The sequence below is a fragment of the Hyperoodon ampullatus genome, assembly GCF_949752795.1.
Source record: "Hyperoodon ampullatus genome assembly, chromosome: 14".
In the NCBI taxonomy this organism is placed as follows: Eukaryota; Metazoa; Chordata; class Mammalia; order Artiodactyla; family Ziphiidae; genus Hyperoodon; species Hyperoodon ampullatus.
In genome coordinates, this window is record NC_136927.1 from 65,981,934 (window position 1) to 66,002,076 (window position 20,143).

Genomic DNA, 20,143 nt, shown 5'->3' on the forward strand with positions numbered 1-20,143 from the left:
GCCAACACTTGCTGTTTTTTTTTTTTTTTTTTGATAGTGGCCTTCCTAATGCGTATGAGGTGGTATCTCATCGTAGTTTTATTTTTAATTTTTATTGGAGTATAGTTTATTTACAATGTTGTGTTTCAGGTGTACAGCAACGTGAATCAGTTTTACATATACATATATCCACTTTTTTAATATTCTTTTCCCATATAGGTCATTACAGAGTATTGGGTAGAGTTCCCTGTGCTATACAGTAGGTCCTATTAGTTAGCTATTTTATATACAGTAGTGTATGTCAATCCCAATCTCCCAATTTATCCCTTCCCCCCTTCCCCCCTGGTAACCATAGGTTTGTTTTCTACATCTGTGACTCTATTTCTGTTTCGTAAATAAGCTCATTTGTACCATTTTTTTAGATTCCACATATAAGGGATACCGTATGATATTTGTCTTTGTCTGACTACTTCACTCAGTGTGACAATCTCTAGGTCCATCCATGTTGCTGCAAACGGCATTATTTCATTCTTTTTTATGGCTGAGTAATATTCCATTGTATATATATACCACATCTTCTTTATCCACTCCTCTGTCAGTGGACATTTATGTTGTTTCCATGTCTTGACTATTGTAAATAGCACTGTAATGAACATTGGGGTGCATGTATCTGCATTATGGTTTTCTCCAATATATGCCCAAGGAGTGGGATTGCTGAATCAAAGGGCAACTCTATTTATAGTTTTTTAAGGAAAAAATTTACATTCCCACCAACAGTGTAGGAGGGTTGCCTTTTGTCCACACCCTCTCCAGCATTTATTGTTTGTAGAATTTTTGATGATAGCCATTCTGACCGGTGTGAGGTGATACCTCATTGTAGTTTTGATTTGCATTTCTCTAATAATTATTCACGTTGAGCATCTTGTCATATGTTTGTTGGCCATTTGATTTTTTTTTTTTGGAGAAATGTGTGTTGAAGTCATTTGTCCATTTTTGAATCAGGTTGGGGGTTTTTTGGTTGTTGTTTAAGTTTTAGGAGTTCTCTATATATTCTGAATATTAATCCCTCATCCAGATATATGACTTGCAAATATTTTCTTCTGTTCTGTGAGTTACCCTTTTACTCTGTACATAATGACTTTTAATGAACAAAATTTTTAAATTTTCAAGAAGTCCAGTTTTTCTATTTTTTCATTGTTTCCCTGTGCCTTTGGTGTTAGAGCTAAGAAATTGTTCCCAAATCCAATGTCCTGAAGCTTTTGTCCTATATTTTCTTACAAGAATTTTGTTGTTTTAGGTTTTAAATTTAGGTTCTTGATCCATTTTGAGTTATGATATCACATAACAATCTAACTTCACTTTTTTGCATGTGGATATCCAGTTTTCTCCACACCATTTGTTGAAAATATTGTTCTTTCCCCATTGAATGGGCTTGGTACCCTTGTCAAAAATCATTTGATCATGTTTGCAAAGGTTTACTTCAGGGCGGCTATTTTATTCCATTGATCTATATGTCTGTCTTTAGGCCAAGGCCAGTACCATGCTGATTTGATTATTGTGGCTTTGTAGTAAGTTCTGAAATGAGGATGTGTGAATCCTCCTGTTTTATTCTTTTTTAAGATTGTTTTTAATGTTTGGGATGCCCTGAGATTCCATATGAATTTTGAGATGGATTTTTCTATTTCTGCAAAAAACATTATTGGAATTTTGATAGGAATTGTATTGAATCTGAATATTGCTTTGGGTAGTATTGACTTTTTTTTTTTTTTTTGCGGTACGCGGGCCTCTCACTGTTATGGCCTCTCCCACTGCGGAGCACAGGCTCCGGACGTGCAGGCTCAGCGGCCATGGCTCACGGGCCCAGCCGCTCTGTGGCATGTGGGATCTTCCCAGACAGGGGCACAAACCTATGTCCCCTGCATCGGCAGGCGGACCCTCAACCACTGCACCACCCGGGAAGCCCAGTATTGACTTTTTTTTTTTTTTTTTTTTTTTTTTTTTTTTGCGGTACGCGGGCCTCTCACTGTTGTGGCCTCTCCCGTTGCGGAGCACAGGCTCCGGACGCACAGGCTCAGCGGCCATGGCTCACGGGCCCAGCCGCTCCGCGGCATATGGGATCCTCCCGGATCGGGGCACGAACCCGTATCCCCTGCATCGGCAGGCGGACTCTCAACCACTGCGCCACCAGGGAGGCCCCAGTATTGACTTTTTAACAGTATTAAGTCTTACAGTTCATGAACATGGGACTTGTTTCCATTTATCATATCTTAATAACTACAAAACAGCAGTGTTTTGTAGTTTTCATTGTGTAAGTCTGTCGCCTCCTTAATTAGTTAATTCCTAAATATTTTATTCTTTCTGATGCTATTGTAAATGGAATCGTTTTTGTAATTTCCTTTTCAGGTTGTTTATTGTTAGTATTAGAAATGCAACTGATTTTTGTGTGTTGACTTTGTATTCTGCCTACTTTGCTGAATTCATTTATTAGTTCTATCGGGGGTTTTTTGGTGGAATCTTTTAGGTTTTCTACGTATAAGATCGTCTCATCTACAGAGCTAATTTTACTTCTTCCTTTCCAATTTGGATGCCTTTTATTTCTTTTTCTTGACTAACTGCTCTGGCTAGAACTTCCAGTCCTATGTTGAGGTGAAGTGATGAATGTGGGCATCCTTGCTTATCCTCGATCTTAGAGAAAACACCCTGGAGTATGATGTTCGCTGTGGGTTTTTCATGTATGGCTTTTATTTTGTTGAGGTAGTTTCATTCTGTTCCTGGTTTGTTGAGTGTTTTTCTCATGAAAGAGTGTTGAATTTTGTCAGATGCTTTTCCTGCATCAACTGAGATTTTTGTGTGGTTTTTCCCCTTCATTTTGTTGATGTGGCATATTACACTGATCAGCTTTCATATGTTGAACCATCCTTATAATAAATCCCACTTGGTCATATGTATAATCCTTTTAATATACTGCTGAATCCTGTTTGCTAATATTTTGTTGAGGATTTTTGCATCAGTGTACATAAGGGATAATGGTCTCTAGTTTTCTTGTAGTGTTTTTTTCTAGCTTTGGTATCAAGGTAATGCTGGATTCATAGAATGAGTTAGGAAGTGTTTCCTCCTCTTCAGTTTTTTGGAAAAATTTGAGAAGGAGTGGTGTTAGTCATCTTTAAATGTTTGGTAGAATTCAGCAGTGAAACCACTGGGTCCAGAGCTTTTCTTTGTTGGGAAATTTTTGATTACTGATTCAAAACTATTCAGATTTTCTATCTTTTCATGATTTAGTCTTGGTAGGCTTTGTGTTTCTATGAATTTGTCCATTTCATCTAGGTTATCCAATTTGTTGGTGTACAGTTGTTCTAGTACTCCCTTATAATCTTTTTTATTTCTGTAGAATTGGTAGTAATGTCCCCACTTTCATTTTTTATTTTAGTATTTGAGTCTTTTCTTTTTTTCTTAGTCTATCTAGTTAAAGTTTTGTCAGTTTTGTTGATCTTTTTGAAGAACCAACTTTTGTTTTTTTGATTTTTCTCTGTTTCCCTAGTCTCTATTTCATTTAGCTCTGTTCTAATCTTTATTATTTCCTTCCTTCTGCTAGCATTGGGATAGTTTGTTCTTTTTCAGTTTCTTAGGTTGTAAAGTTAGGTTGTTGATTTGAGATCTTTCCTAAGTTTTTTTTTTTTAAAGGGTACATAGTGGTGACTTTTTTTTTTTTTTTTTAAGCTGCATTGCGTTTTCATTGCTGCGTGCAGGCCTTTTCTAGTTACAGCTAGCAGGGGCTACTCTTTGTTGTGGTGTGCGGGCTTCTCCTTGCGGTGGCTTTTCTTTGTTGTGGAGCACAGGCTCTCGGCACGTGGGCTTCAGTAGTTGTGGCATGCAGGCTCAGTAGTTGTAGCTTGCGGGCTCAAGAGCGCAGGATCAGTAGTTGTGGCACACAGACCTAGTTGCTCCACGGCATGTGGGATGCTCCCGGACCAGGGCTCACTGAAGAGACGTTTTGAAGTCTCTGCTTTCCTCACTGATTAGTGATGCCAGTCAGTCATAACCACTGCCAGATAACTACACACACAGGGTTGTGTTTCTCAGTTCTATTCTGTTCTGCTGCCCTTTTGTCTATCTCTGTGTTAATACAACTTTTAATTGCCATAGCTTTTTAACATGCCTTGGCATCTGATAGGGCGGATCCCCTTCCTTATTCTTTTTGTTCAGAAAGAAAAAGTCTATATCTTCATTTTTCCAATACCAATTTTAGAATTAGTATATCAAGTTCCTCAGAAGAATTTTCCTGGGTCGCTGACTAGAAATAGAGTTTATAGATTACTTTGGGAAAAACTGATACCTGAGAAATATTGAGTCTTCTTAGCTATGAATGAAGTTTATCTCTCCATTTATTCAGATCTCCATTTTATATCCTTCTATTCAAGTTTGATTAATATATCTAGGAAGGCCTTATGTATTTTTATTAGATTTATTCCTTGGTACTTTCTAGTTTTTGTTTTGGTAGTAAAATGAATTTTTATATTTGCATACTCTAATTAGTTATGTTGAGACTTCTATATTGATCTTGCGTCCAGCAACCTTGTACAACTCTCAGTCCTCTTAGATTCACATCATAAATGATCATATTATTTGCTCTAGTGGCAATTTTATGTCTTTTTAAAGATTTATTTATTTTATTTTATTTTTGGCTGCATTGGGTCTTTGTTGCTGCACGCAGGCTTTGTCTAGTTGCAGCAAGTGGGGGCTACTCTTCATTGCGGTGCGTGGGCTTCTCATTGCGGTGGCCTCTCGTTGTGGAGCTTGGGCTCTAGGCACGCAGGCTTCAGTAGTTGTGGTGCGTGGGCTCAGCAGTTGTGGCTTGCGGGCTCTAGAGCACAGGCTCAGTAGTTGTGGCACACAGGCTTAGTTGCTCCGCAGCATGTGGGATCTTCCTGAACCAGGGCTCGAACCCATGTCCCCTGCATTAGCAGGTGGATTCTTAACCACTGCGCCACCAGGGAAGCCCTGTGTTTCTCTTTCTAATCTTACTGTGTCTCATGCATATCTAACTGCAAGAGTGTCAGGATGCTGTGCGATAGTGGGAAGAAAGCAGCATCCCTCCCTTGGTCCTGACCTTCATTCGCTCAGTGAGTATTTACTGAGTGACTACCGTATACAGGCACTATTCTAGCTTCTGGGGATGTAGCAGAACAACACAAGGTCCCTGCCCTCATGGAGCTTACATTCTCATGGGGAGAGACAGAAAATAACCAACTAAACATATAATATGCAAGATGGTTAGACATGCAACAGAGAAAACAAAGCACAGTAAGAGCAGGATGAAGAGTGCTGCCTGGCTGGGGGCAGTGTTGCTGTCCCACATAGTGTGGTCAGCGAAGGCCTCCCAGATAAGGTGACCTTGGAGCAGAAACCTGAAGGAAGGAAGAGAGAAGTCTTAGAGCTCTGGAGATCAGAGAACTCCAGTGGTGGGCAAGCGCTTGACGTGTTCTAGGGCTGGGGAAGGTGGCCAGTGTAGCTGCAGGAGTGAGCAGCGAGAGGTGGGGGGTGGAGTCCGTGTGGTGGGGCCTCAGAGGTGTCAAAGGCTTGGCTTTGACTCCCAAAAGAGAATGTGTTGGAGAGTGCAATGTGACATTCTTTTTTACAAGATTAATCTAGTTTCTCTGTTCAGAAGAGAGTGGGGGGAGGGGCACAAGTGGAAGCTGGGAAATGAGTTAGGAGGAAGTAACGTAATCTGGGAAAGAGAAGATGGTGGTGGCCATGGAGCATTTAAGGGAGGGGTCAGATTCTGGGTATACTTGGAAGGCAGAGCAGGATTTCCTGATGGATTGGATATGGAGTAAGAGTGAAAGGAGTCCAAAATGGTTTGGAGTCTGAGTGACAGAAAGGATGGCATTGCCACTGCGATAGGGAAGACTAGTGTAGATGTTAGGAGAAATGTCAGGAGTTCAGTTTTGGACATGTTTAATTTGATACACATTATTAGGTATCAGAGTGGAGAAGTGAAGCAGGCAGTTGGTATATGAGTCTGGGGAGAGGTCCAGGTTGCAGATCATATTTGGGAGTCATCAAAGTATAGGCAGTCCAAAATGAGATGAGAATTCTCAAGAAGAGAGAATCAGCTGTGTCAAATGCTTTTCTGAAGGACACAGCAGGTCAGACTTAGACATGCAAGGTCATTACAGACTTGAAGAGCTGGTCTGCTTTGGAGATGGTGGGGAGCAGAGGGAGGGACAGCCTGATTGGAGAAGGGTTAAGAGAAAATAGGAGTGACTGGGAGACCACAAGTATAGACAACTCCATTGATGAATTTTTCTGTATGGGAGCACAGAAATGAAGGGATATACAGGGCAAAGGGGGAGGGCTGGAGTTTTTGTTGTTCTTTTTATTTTTTTATTTTTTTTTATTTTTTTATTTTTTTTTTTTGCGGTACGCGGGCCTCTCACCGCTGTGGCCTCTCCCGCTGCGGAGCACAGGCTCCGGACGCGCAGGCCCAGCAGCCATGGCTCACGGGCCCAGCCGCTCCGCGGCATGTGGGATCCTCCCGGACCGGGGCACGAACCCGCGTCCCCTGCATCGGCAGGCGGACTCTCAACCACCGCGCCACCAGGGAAGCCCTGTTCTTTTTATTTTTAAATGGAATGATACAAGCATGTTTCTGTATTGTTGAGAATGAACTTGTAGGGAAGGGGAAATTCATCATGCAGTAGAGAAAGGGGATAACTGTTGCGTGATATTCTTAGGTAGGTGAGAAGGAACCGAATTAATGCCCAAGTAGAGAATACATAGTTCCTCCATAGTGATAGGAGGAAGGTGTTTGGGGAGGACTCTAGCGGGAGAGCAGAGTTATCACCGCAGAGTGAGAAAGTGGGAGGGAGCATTGGGAGGTTTGAGGAGTGTCTGAAACGGTCGTCTAGGAGACAGTCATCTAGGAGAGCGCAGAGGCCACTGGGATGAGGCTATAGAGGGAGAACTGGGCAGGGGAGTGTTAATCCAAAAGATTAGCTTGTTTTTATTTTGTCGTCAATGTAATTGTGTTGTATTTAGGGAATGTGTATCACAGCACTTTCTGTAAAATGGTGAATTTGTCCATATCTCCTTAAAATTCTGTCACATTTTGCTTTATATTATTTTGAAGATATCTTAGACGCATCAAGTCTAGAATGTAATATTCCTGGTGAATGTTTAGTGATCCACTCTCCCTATTTTTCTGGATGTCTGTTTGTGTTTTGCCTCAAAGTCTTATTTTATGTGTTGTAAGTATTGCTGTACCAGCTTTCCTTTGGTTAGTGTTCATCTGGTATACCGCTTTCCATCCTTTTACTTTCAATTTTCATGTGCGTCATAATGTCTCTTATAATCAGCATATACCTGGATTTTGTGTTTTGTTCAGTGTGTTGATTTTTATTTCAGAAGTAGAAAATGTCATCCATTTACAATGGGATTTCACTCTCTGGATTTATTCCTACCATGTTATTTTGTGCTCTTCATTCTACTTTTTTTGTTTAATTTATTATTATTTTTTGGCTGCATTGAGTCTTTGTTGCTGTGCGCAGGCTTCCTCTAGTTGCGGCAAGCGGGGGCTATTCTTCGTTGCGGTGCGCGGGCTCCTCATTGTGGTGGCTTCTCTTGTGGAGCACGGGCTTTAGGTGCGTGGGCTTCAGTAGTTGTGGCACGCAGGCTCAGTAGCCGTGGCTTGTGGGCTCTAGAGTGCAGGTTCAGTAGTCGTGGTGCACAAGCTTAGTTGCTCTGCGGCATGTGGGATCTTCCCAGACCAGGGCTCGAACCTGTGTCCCCTGCATTGGCAGGCGGGTTCTTAACCACTGTGCCACCAGGGAAGACCCATTCTACTTCTTTGAGGTTTCTATTTTTCCTCTCTCTTTTCTTGCTTTCTTCTGCATTAACACACCTCTCTCTCCATTCCCTTTGCTATTTTGAGGCTGTGTTAATTGGGATTAGGTTTGCCTATAAATAACATTTAAAAAAAAAAGAAAAAAGTGGTTTGAATAAGACTATTTATTTCTCTCACATTCAAGAATGTCTGAGATAGTAATGCTGGAGCCCCAGGCTTCTTTCTTCTTGAGGTTTGATGTCATAATTGGCTTCCATTCACAAGATCTTTTCATTTTTCCAAGTGGCTGCTGGATTCCAGAACCCCAGGTGCATTCCAGCAGCAAAGGAACCAGTTGCAAAAAAGAGCAAGCCGGCCCTGCACACCACTTCCACTTTCCCCCCTTTGACCAAGCTACTCCCAGCTTGTTGCAAGGGTAGCCTAGGAAATGCCTGAGTTCGGGCTGCCATGTGCCCAAGTTAAAAACCACAGGTCCCCACAGATCACTTGTTTTCAGATGCCTGTGCAGTGCTTGGTAGACAGAGTGTGCACATTATAGAGATATGACATCACACTAACAGCAGAAGTCCTTATTCCAGTCCTGATGCTAGTGTTAACTTGTTCTGTGACTCTAATACTTTGCATACCATACCTCATATTTTCCATTTGACAATACTTTGTCCTGGAAAATTCACAGTATGCCTGAGAAATTTCTGTGTTTTATTTCATCTGAAAAAAGTTGCTATTTGACACGAAGAAAATAAAAGGTTCTACTTCTGAGGGAGAAGGAGAAACAAACACTGGGGACAACTAGCCATATCTGCCACAGAAGTTGCACACTGTATTTCTGTTCTTTGAACCCTTAAAACTTTAAGTTACTCAACATCTTTACCTTTCTCCCAAACAACACAAGAACCTTAAAATATAATTTATCTAATTGTTTTCTTATGGTTTAAAAGCTCACAAATTATTATATAATTTTCAATTATATAATTACAGATAAATCTAAATAAATACATGTATAAATAATAATTATCATATTTTTATCATTTTCTTTGCTCACCCTTTCTTATCTCAGATCTTCCTTCTTGGATCATTTTCTTCTTTGCTGAGTTCATCCTTTACAACTTTATTTAGTGAGAACCTGATTAACTCTGTTTTTATTTATCTGAAAATCTTTATTTTGCTCTCATTCTTCTTCTTAACCTTTATTTTCATTGTGAAATATACATGCAAAGAGTCAACAGAGTAAAGAAAAATAATAAAAGAACACTCCTGTACCCACCAACTAGTTTACAAAATGGAATATTACCAGTGTCTTTGAACCCAGTGAGACATCACCTTCTTTCTGCCATGGCAGAATGCACTATCCTGAATTTTGTGTTAATTATACCCTTGCCTTTTTTTATACTTGTACCACATATATGTGTGACCCTAAGGAATATGCTGTTTAGTTTTGCCTGTTTTTGAAATTTATATTAATAGAAGCACAGTGTATGTATTCTTCTGAGGCTTGCCTTTTTTGATTCAGCCTTGTTTTTGAGATCCATCCATATTAATGCATGTACCTGTAGTTCATTCTTTTCATTGATATGTCACATTCCACTGTATGAATATACCATTGCTTATCCATTCCATTGATGAACACTTGAGTTGTTTCTAGTTTTTGGTTGTGAATAATTTTTTATAACAGTATTGAGCTGTAATTTATATACCATAAAATTCACCCCTTTAAAGTATACAAAACAGCTAAAGTGGTTTTTAGCACATCCACAGAGTTGTGCAACCATCCTTGCTACCTAATTTTAGAACATTTTCGTCACCCCAAAAAGAAACCTTGTACCCATTTAGCCATCATGCTGTATCCGTCTAAAACACTAATCTGCTTTATTCGCTATAGATTTGCCCATTCTGAACATTTCATATACATGGAATCATACAATATGTGGTCTTTTATGTATGGATTCTTTCACTTTGCATAATGTTTTTGAAGTTTATCCATGTTGTAGCATGTTTCAGCACTTCACTCCTTTTTATTGCTGAATAATACTCCGTTGTATGGATATATTGCATTTTGCTTATCCATTCATCAGTTGTTTCCACTTCTTGGCTATTATGTATTCTTTGAAACACAGCAGTTTAATTTTAGTGAAGTTCAATTGTTTTTTTTTCTTTTGTTGCTTGTCATTTGGTGTCAATTCTAAGAAGCCATTGCTAATCCAGTATTGTAAAGATTTACTCCTGTTTGCCTTCAAGAGTTTTATAGCTTTAGCTGTTACATTTAGGTCTGTGATCCATTTTGAGTTAATTTTTGTATACGGTGTGAGGTATTGGTCCACCTTCATTCTTTTACATTTGGATATCCAGTCGTCCCAGCACCATTTGTTAGGGAGACTGTTCTTTCCCCATTGAATGGTCTTGGTACCCTTGTCAAAAATCAGTTGACCAGGGCTTCCCTGGTGGCACAGTGGTTGAGAGTCTGCCTGCCGATGCAGGGGACATGGGTTCGTGCCCCGGTCCGGGAAGATCCCACATGCCGCGGAGCAACTGGGCCCGTGAGCCATGGCCACTGAGCCTGCGTGTCCGGAGCCTGTGCTCCGCATCGGGAGAGGCCACAACAGTGAGAGGCCCGCATACCGCGAAAAAAAAAAAAAAAAATCAGTTGACCATAAATGTAAGGGTTTATTTATGGTCAACTGATTTATTTAAGGGTTTATTTCTGGACGCAGTTCTATTCCATTGTATTGATGTACATGTGTATACTTATGCCAGTACCACACTGTCGTAATTACTGTAGCTTTGTAATAAGCTTTGAAATTGGAAAGTGTGAGTCCTCCAGCTTTACTTTTTCAATAAAAATAAAAGAAGTTTATTGCCAGCTCTCAGGTTCTCACTAAAGGAAGTTCTAAAGTTCATATTTCGTTCTTGCATTTCCATATGAATTTTAGAATCAGCTTGTCGGTTTCCACAAAAAAGGCAGCTGGGATTTTAATAGGGATTGTGTTAAATCAGTAATTCAATTTGATGAGTGTTGCCATCTTACTTTAAAGTCTTCTGATCCATGAACATGGGCTATCTTTCCATTTACTTAGGTTTTTGACATTTTCTTTCAATAATGTTTTGTAATTTTCAGTGGACAAGTCCTACATTTCTTTTGTTAAATTTATTCCTAAGTATTTTATTCTGTCTGATGGCATTGCAAATGAAATTGTTTTCTTAATTTCATTTTTAGATGTTTATTGTTACTATATAGAAATACAATTGACTTCTGTATGTTGATCTTGTATGCTGCAACCTCACTGTTTTTTGGGGAATTCTTCAGAATTTTTTATATACAAGAGCATTTAATCTGAGAATAGAGATTGTTTTACTTTTTTCTTTCCAGCCTGGATTGCTTTTATTTTGTTTTTTGCCTAATGGCCCTGGCTCCAACACAAAGTTGAATAGATGTGGCAAGAGCAGGGGCATCCTTGTTTTTGTCTCATTCCTGATCTCAGGGATAAATTATTCAGTCTCACACCATTAAGTTGATATAAACTGTGGGTTATTATGAACATATTTGACCACGTCTCCTCTACAAGAGTTGTCTAAGGTATGTACTGGGAAACGTTTGGGTCACAGAGTATGCCTGTGTTCAGATTTATAAGAAATGCCAAATTGTTCTCCACAGTGATTACACCAGTTTATTAGTCCCTCAGCACTGTGTGAAAGTACCCATTGCTCTACATCTTTGCTTACACTTAGTATGTAATAGGTTTTTTCTTTCCCCTAATCCACAGTTATAAAATAGTGGTTATAATTTGCATTTCATTGGTTACTAATGGCATTGAGCATCTTTTCACATATTAGCCATTTATGTTTCCTCCTCTGTGAAATGCCTGTTCATATGTTTTGCTCATTTTTCTATTAAGTGGTCTTTTTCTTATTGCCTCATCGGTGATCATTACATATCTAGATTCTGGAACCTTTGTCAGTTATATGTATTGTAAATGTCTTCTCCCAGTTTGCAACTCATCTTTTCATTTTCTTTATGGTATCTTTTGAATGAATGGATACTTTTAATTTTAATGTAAATTTATCAATCTTTTCCTTTATGGTTTATACTTTTTTGTATGTTAAGAAATCCACCCTTCTCCCAAAGTCAAAAAGATATTTTACTGTTTACTTGTAACAGTTTTCGAGTTGTCTTCCACGTTTAAGTCCTTGATCCCTTGGAATTAATTTGTCTGCATGGAGTGAGATAAGGCTCTATGTTAATTTTTTCTCATTGGATAATAATGTATTAAAATGTTCATCCTTATCCTGTTGATATGCAGTACAGCCCTGACAAATATCAGGTTTCCTATATGTGTTGATCTATTTCTGAGCTTTCTAGTCTGTTCATTAGTCTATCCCTAGGCCCAAATCTAACTATCTTCATTGTTACAACTGTCTAATGAATCTTGATAACTGGAAAGACAAGTTCCCCCAACCTATTCTTCAGGAGTATCTGGCATACGCTCTTTGCTTTTCCATATAAATTGTAAGACTCAGCTTTTCAAGTTCCATATTGAGGTTTTGATTGGAATTATATTAAATGTGTAGATCAGTTTGGTGGGAAGTTGACATGTTTATGAATAATTCTTTTCTACCCAAAAACATGATTATGTCTCTCCATTTATTTAGGTCTTCTTTAGTGTCTTTCATTTAAATTTTATATTTTCCACATAAAAGTTTTACATATTTTTTGAAGATTTGTTAGATTAGTATTTTAATTTTGGAGGGATGTAAGTGGTATTTTTTGTTACTGTATTTTCTGTTTATTGTTGATGAAATGCTCTTGGCCTTTCTATTGATCTTATATCTAGAAATCTTGCTGTATTCTTACTTTATTTGTAAATAAGGATTTGCTTTTAACCTTGTACCATTGAGTATGATGTTTACTATAGGTCTGTTGTAGATACGCTTATTCTGGTTAAGAAAATTGTTGAATTTAATGAAATTTAGTATATCTATTTAGATAATTTTTAATCTGTAATGTGGTAAATTTCATTGATAGTTTTTTCTCCTTTCTTGCTTTCTTTTTGGATTAATCAAGTATTTATTTCCACTTTTTTCATGTTAGCTTATTATTCTTTTAACAGTTACTCTAAAGATTACAACCTGCATCCCTGACTTTGTAAAGACTAAATTAGTACCTTTACCACTTCACAGATGATGCAAGGACCTTAGATCACTTTTATCCCCCTCCTAACCTGTGTACTATTGCTGTTAAGTATTTCAGTTCTATATATATGTTCTAAATGCCACAAGACATTATTTTTTGTTTTATACAATCAGTATTTACTTACCCACATATTTACTCTTTCTGGTACTCTTCTCTCCTTTATTTCTTTGCTTCTAGTTAGGATCATTTTCCTTCTGCCTGAAGAACTCCCTTTAATATTTATTTTAATGCAGTATTTGTCTCAAAATGTCTGTATTTTTCCTTTTTTTTCTTTTTGCAGTATGCGGGCCTCTCACTGTTGTGGCCTCTCCCGTTGCGGAGCACAGGCTCCGGACGCGCAGGCTCAGCAGCCATGGCTCACGGGCCCAGCCGCTCTGCGGCATGTGGGATCTTCCCAGACCGGGGCATGAACCCGTGTCCCATGCATCGGCAGGCAGATTCTCAACCACTGCGCCACCAGGGAAGCCCTCCCTCTTTTTTTTGAACAGTATTTTTTTAAAACTGTCCTCCAGGAGGCAGGCTTTTGTTTGTTATTATTTTTAAATTTATTTTATTTACTCTTTTGGCCGCACCACGTGGCATGTGGGATCTTAGTTCCCTGACCAGGGATCAAACCCGTGTGCCCCCTGCAGTGGAAGTGCAGAGTCTTTAACAATTGGACTGCCAGGGAAGTCCCTGAACAGTATTTTTGCTAAGTATAGAATAATAAGTACGTATTGATCTTCTTTCAATACTTTATAAATATGTCTTTATGTCCTGGTTTCCAGCCTTTCTATTGAAAAGTCAACTGTCAGTCTTCCTGCTGCTTCTTTGAAGAAGAATTTGTTTCTCCCCTTTGTCTTCTTTTAAGATTTTTTTCTCCTGTGTTTGAGTTTTATCCATTTTACTGTGATACCTAGGTATGGTTTTCTTTGTATTTTTCCAGCTTGATGCTCACAGGGTTTCTTGAATCTGTGGCCTTAATAACTCTCATCAGTTTCAGAAAAGTCTTGGCCATCATTTCCTCAAATTTCTGCTCCATGTTATTTCTTCTCTACTTGTGGACTCCAATTACACATATTTTAGACTGCCACATCTTGTGCTTCTTCATTCTCTCTTCTGTATTTTCCCTTTTTTTTTTTTCCTTCCTCTGGACCTCAGTCTGGATATTTTCTACTGGATTATTTTATAGTTCATCTATAACCAATCTATTAAACCTATCTATTGCAGTCTTAATTTCAGTTACTCTATTTTTTAGTTCTAGAATTTCCATTTGATTCTTTTTGATAGATTTCTGGTTCTTTGCTGAAATTCCTCATCATGTCATATATTTTCTGGGACATATTCACAGTCATTTTAAAGCCCTGGTCCAATACCTCTAGTACCTACATCCCCTATAGTTCTTTTACGTTTTGCTGATTTTTCTCTTTTGGTGTGCAGTCATTTGGTCCTACCTCGTGGCATGCTTGGTAATTTTTATTCAATGCCAGAAACTGTATACGAAAACTACAGAGAGAACTTGAAGCTCAGGATGATTTTTTTTTCTTCTTTTTTTTGAAGACAATTTTCTATTCTTTGGGAACGAATTTACTTTTGCTTCTTGCAGACAGTTAGAGTAGGGCCAGACTAACTTAATCTAATTTTGGATTGAGCTGATTCAGAGCTGGGTTTTGTGACAGCCTGCAGTATTTCCAAGCCCTTCCTCCTTGGCAGACACTGAGCTCCAATTTTTGTTTCTCCCCCATCTTAAGACTGCTGGAAGCTCTGCTCAGCTTGATGTGCTTTCCCCCAAGTCCTGTCTGCTCTGGTAGCTCCGAATTCCAGTTTTGGTCTCTCTGTCCCCATGGAACTGCCACAAGTTCTGCTTAGCTTCTCAGACTCTGAACCACCACTTTCTGCTTGGCTTCTTAGCCCCTCAGCCTTGTGCTGCTTATAAACTGGGAGATGCCTTGGGGTAGAAGGCAGTACAGAATATCAGACTTGGCTGAATATAGTTTCTGTTCTCACTGACATCTTAGCCTCTCAAATTCTGGTTGCTTTGGTAATTTTTTAATAGCCTGAGATTTTTTTGTTGTTTTTGGTATTTTATTTAGGTGGGTTTTTTTTTAATTTTTCTTGGTGGGGAGGGTTCAGTTTGTCTGATAGTAACTGGTTTTTCATAGCCAGAATCAGAAGTCATTAGAATTTTCTAATGTTGAATCAGTCTTGTATTACCAGAATAAACCCAGCTGAGTTATATTATTTTAGTACAGTGTTGTACTTTTGTTAATATCTGTTTTAATAATTTTGCCTTTCTTCAAAGGCAGAATTACTTGGCTGGTAATTTTCCTTTCTCATCCTTGTCCTGTTTTAGTATCAAGGTTATCTAGCTTCATAAAATGAGTTTGGGATGGTTCGTTTATTCATATTCTGAATCATCTCTCTGAATAAATTTCTTTTCTTTCATTCTCTCTCTGTCCTTTTAGAGCTCTGATAGATGTATTTTAAGTCTCCCTCTCTCCTCCATGTCTCTCAGTCACTTTTTTAAAAATAGTCTCATCTTTTTAATACATCTAGTTGCTTCTTTTATTTCTTAAAAAATAAGGTACCTAAGTGCAGTCTTATGGTTAGGAATTCTCAGGAGAGACTTTTCCTTTTATTCCCATCCTACTTTTTTTTTTAATTAATTTATTTTATTTTTGGCTGCATCGGGTCTTTGTTGCTGTGCGTGGGCTTTTCTCTAGTTGCAGTGAGCAGAGGCTAGTCTTGATTGCCATGCGCTGGCTTCTCATTGCTGTGGCTTCTCTTGTTGCAGAGCACAGCCTCTAGGTGCGCAGGTTCCAGTAGTTGTGGCACACGGGCTTCAGTAGTTGTGGCTCACGGGCTCTAGAGCACAGGCTCAGTGGTTGTGGCACACGGGCCTAGTTGCTTCGCGGCATGTGGGGTCCTCCCAGACCAGGGCTCAAACCCATATCCCCTGCATTGGCAGGTGGATTCTTAACCACTGCACCACCAGGGAAGCCCTCCCATCCTACTTTAGACCAAGCCAGGCACATATACCCACTACCTTCTGCGGGTGGGGGGTCATTTTATCCCCAGCAGCTTAGCTATTCATTTAAGACGTCTTGTTAATCTAGCAGTGTAAGTGTTTTGTGCCAGGAGCTTTTTCACTCCTGTCCTCCTTGTCCTTATTGGTTTTCATCAGGGTTTATCCTTAGTGCTGTGTCCACCATGGCCCTTGTTTCTGTGATGCCTGATTTTTCTCTTGCACTAGTTCCAGAGCTCATGTTTTATCCCCTTCCAATGTCTTGCATCTCTTTTCGGAGCACCTTCTCTCTGCTTTGAACTATTGTTTAAATATTTGTGGCTAACTGTCACACTTTTCATCTGTTCTCTGGCAACAACTTTCTGGTGAATGTTCATCTGCCACTTTACTGCTCCTATAACATGTTTAGCTCCTGTGTTGGTTCCTTTTTAATAACTAATTTCTGAATGAGGTGAAATTCCTCCTTCATGAGCTGCTGTAAGTAGACCACTGTGGGAGAGGAGCCAGGACTGTGTCCCAGGCTGGCAGGAATTCCTCAGGCATGGTGATGGGTGCAGGGTGCGTTCTTCAGCCTGGTCTTCTCCCCAGGCAACTAGAGGGCGGTTACCATGCAGTGTCGTCCTCGTCCCCCTGCCCCCCACCTTTGGTGCTGAACCAAGTTCAGGAACGCTCCTGCTGCAGTCCACACCCCCTTTTTATTTCAAATAAGAGATTATTGGCTTCTCCTCTCAAGTTATGCTACTTTTGAGAACTCAGAACTGCCACCTTTATCTGAGCCTTTCAACCCCAAGAATCCTCCTTGTGTGGCTATCACTGCATGTGGCAGCCTTCCTCATATACTACGTTCGAGAGTTCTGTCAGGAGACAGTTTGCATTTTGATTTCTTGTTTATACTGTTTTGCTTTTCAGTGATTTCTAAGGGGGTTAGGAGGTAGTACCGTCTTCCTGCCACCACTTTAAAACTGGAAATCACACTAAAAGATTTCAACCTTGTATTCCTGGGCTAGACACTTCATGGTGAACTCTTCTGTTGGATTCTCTTTGCTTTAAGACTTTTATGTTCATAATGAAAGTGCCCTATTCTTGGCATGTCCTGTGTTCTCTCAGGGCTCCTGAAATTTGCTGTCATTTTCTGTTTATTTACTCTCAGGAAGAATTTGAATGTATAAAACAGGGATTATCTATTCCCGAAAGGTTTTGTAAAACCTCACCTGTAAAACTACGTAGGCCTGGTTCTTTTTTCTGGGGAAGATTTTTAACTCCTGCTTCAGTTTTTTAAAACAGTTATTGGCCTAATCAGATTTTCTATTTCTTCTTGAGTCTATGATAGTAATTTATGTTTTCCTGAAAATTTTTTCCATTTAAACTTAGTTTTTAAATTTATTGCCATAAAATGTCCTTAGCAACTAGGGGATGGGGCTTACTTTATGTGTCTGGTTTGCATTTTTCACAATGAGAGTGGGTTAATGTGTAAATAAAATGAAGACTGACTGCCATCACCAAGTAATGATTGGTATCCTAAGGCGGGGAGGCGAGGTGAAAGCCATGACCCTGATCCTGTGTTCCACCCCAGCAGACCTTGTGCTCTGCTCAGTCTTTTTCCACCTTCTCTTTCTCAGTCTTAGGGAAAGTCCTCAGTGCTGTGGGCAGTGCCCAGCTACTGATGTCGCAGAAATTCCAGCAGTTCCGGGGCCTCTGTGAGCAAAACTTGGTGAGTGTGATTCTTCTTCCTCCACAGTGGGTCTTCTAGCCAGATCCCCCAGCTGGATTAGCCTCTAAGCCTCTGTGACCTCCTCTCTAACATGGAGAAGGTGCTGCTTCCTCATGGCATTGGAAAGATGACAGTGGTGCATGTCAGTGCCTAGCACAGGAAAAGGGCCAGGAATGGTCCTTTCAGATCTCTACTACCTTCTGAAATAGAAAAGTGAACTCTATGTAAAAACAGCCACATGAAAGTTAAAAATCAGTTACCACTGATTTATTTATATACAACATACGCTATATCTAAGAAGACAGTCAAGGTAAGAACTAAAGAAATAACCACCATGAGGCTTGGTGGGTTTCCCTCTCCTTTACCCTCGCCGCTAGGCAGCAGCTTTTCCTGTGGAAGCCTCTCTCCATCTGGCAGGGGTGGTGTACCCCCAGGGGTGGAGGACAGTGGCGAGTGTTTGTCTCTCGGACCCACAGGGGTTTGGGCGTTCACTGGGGAAGTCCTGATGAGGAATGTGCTGTCAGAGAACAGAATGATGGGCTAGAAACCACACAGATTCTGGAATCACACCCACCTGGGAGTGATCCTGCCTCCTCCCTGTAAAATGAGACGAGTTGCCTGCCTGGCACACGCTGAGGCCATGAGGGCCTTCCTCACTGTAGCCCTACAGTGGTGGCAAAGGCCTCAGTCCCCATGTGTGTGCAGGACCCACTCTCGTGATAGGACTGTCTCTCCCTCCCAAAGCTCTCCACCATCAGGGCCAGCAGTGATCAGGAACTGGGTTCATTCGCTCATACAGATACTGACCCGACCCTGGGAACAGGAGAGTAAGACCAGGCCTCAAGAGAACCCAGCCAGGGCTGGCAGAGCTAGGAGACAGTACTTGGGATGGGGTGCAGGACAAGCCTCTGCCTTGCTTGCCCCACTGATCCCCATCTGTCCCACAGAACCCTGATGCCAACCCACGTCCAACAGCCCAGGACCTGGCAGGGTTCTGGGACCTGCTGCAGCTGTCCATTGAGGACATCAGCATGAAGTTCGATGAGCTCTACCACCTCAAGGCCAACAGCTGGCAGCTGGCGGAGACCCCCGAGAAGAGGAAGGTGAGCATGGAGCAGTGCGGAGGGGAAGTCCAGGGACAAATTCCTGGTCGGCAATAACGCTGGCCACATCGGTCAGTGCTGCTTGGCTCCCTTCTCTGTGTGTCGTCTTTGAGCTGGGGGCTCACGTCCATCAGTGTGCGGGGTCCATGCTTGGCGCTCGTCCAGCATGCCACTCGCTCTGTGTAGTTGAGGCTGCCACCCCCCCCCGAAGCATGCCTTCCTGCCCTGCATGTTCAGAAAGTGGGAGACACATGCCCACAGCCCAGAGCACTAGCGTAGACACGGCCGTTGGAACCCTGGAGGTAGAAAAATGGTCCTTCTCCTAGGACCATGCTGCCAGGAGTACAGGGGTCTGGACCCGATTCTGCCTCCTGGGCCAGCCTCTTCCCTGAGGCTCAGGCTTCCATCTGTAAAACAGTGGCACCCAGTGACCCCTTTGGTTATTGGTTACCGGACTGTGGCCCTTGTGAGTTCTGATCCCCTAGAATAGCATGTGAAATGTGACCTGGGAGTCGGAGGCCCTGAATTTAAATCCCATCTCTGGCTATATGATTCCTGTGTGAATTTCAGGCCCTCAGTGGTTCAAAGCAGGGGTGGGAAGAGGTGATCTGTCTGTCCCTTCCTTCTAGAACATCCTAGGATTGTAAGCTTGCTTTTTGCTCCTATGCCTTGTGCTATTCCCACCATCATCGCTTCTTGTGGCTTTCTGATTCCAAATGTGTGTTGCTTTGTGCCTGATGCGGGGAAGCTGGGGTGGAGGCTCCAGCTGCCAGCATACGGTGGGTGGTAGCGCCACACAAAAGGTGGCACCTCTATTTTATTTTTCTTCTCTCCTCACTGTCTCACTAAAGGAAGAGAAGAAACTACCCCCTCCGGTCCCAAAGAAGCCAGCCAAATCCAAGCCGGCAGTGAGCCGCGACAAGGCCTCTGATGCTGGGGACAAGCAGCGTCAGGAGGCCCGCAAGAGGCTCCTGGCGGCCAAGCGGGCAGCTTCCGTGCGGCAGAACTCAGCCACGGAGAGCGCGGACAGCATCGAGATTTATGTCCCTGAGGCCCAGACCCGGCTCTGAGACCAGGAAGCAGGAAGCAAACAATTTTAAGTCATTAAAAAAAGAAACCTACAAACTAAATGCGAAAGGAACAAAATTTTCTCAACCTTTAGTATGGTTATTCTGTCTAGAGACCCTGAGCCAACTTTCAAATTGACGCATACAAGGGCTCACAATTTGGCTTTTTTGGGTCCCTCCCAGCTTTAGGTTATGAAGACTTCACACAAAAAAATCAACAGAAACACAAAACTATAAAACTTTTTTTTCCT

At 41.0% G+C, this 20,143-nt stretch overlaps 1 protein-coding gene across 5 annotated transcripts in view; it reads left to right on the plus strand.

Annotated features, from left to right (window-relative positions):
- The window catches only part of DLGAP4 (DLG associated protein 4), a gene marked incomplete at its 5' end in the record, with an annotated part of 91,801 nt that extends 71,859 nt beyond the window's left edge, over window positions 1-19,942 (plus strand). For all 5 annotated transcript variants that reach the window (XM_079719857.1, XM_079719856.1, XM_079719858.1 and 2 more), the window contains 3 exons: window positions 17,631-17,722; window positions 18,670-18,825; window positions 19,677-19,942. In XM_079719857.1, the coding sequence (XP_079575983.1) occupies window positions 17,631-17,722; window positions 18,670-18,825; window positions 19,677-19,895 (467 nt within the window). In that variant the 3' untranslated portion in view covers window positions 19,896-19,942. The remainder of the gene's footprint in view (window positions 1-17,630; window positions 17,723-18,669; window positions 18,826-19,676) is intronic.
- Between the last annotated feature and the right edge of the window lie 201 nt (window positions 19,943-20,143).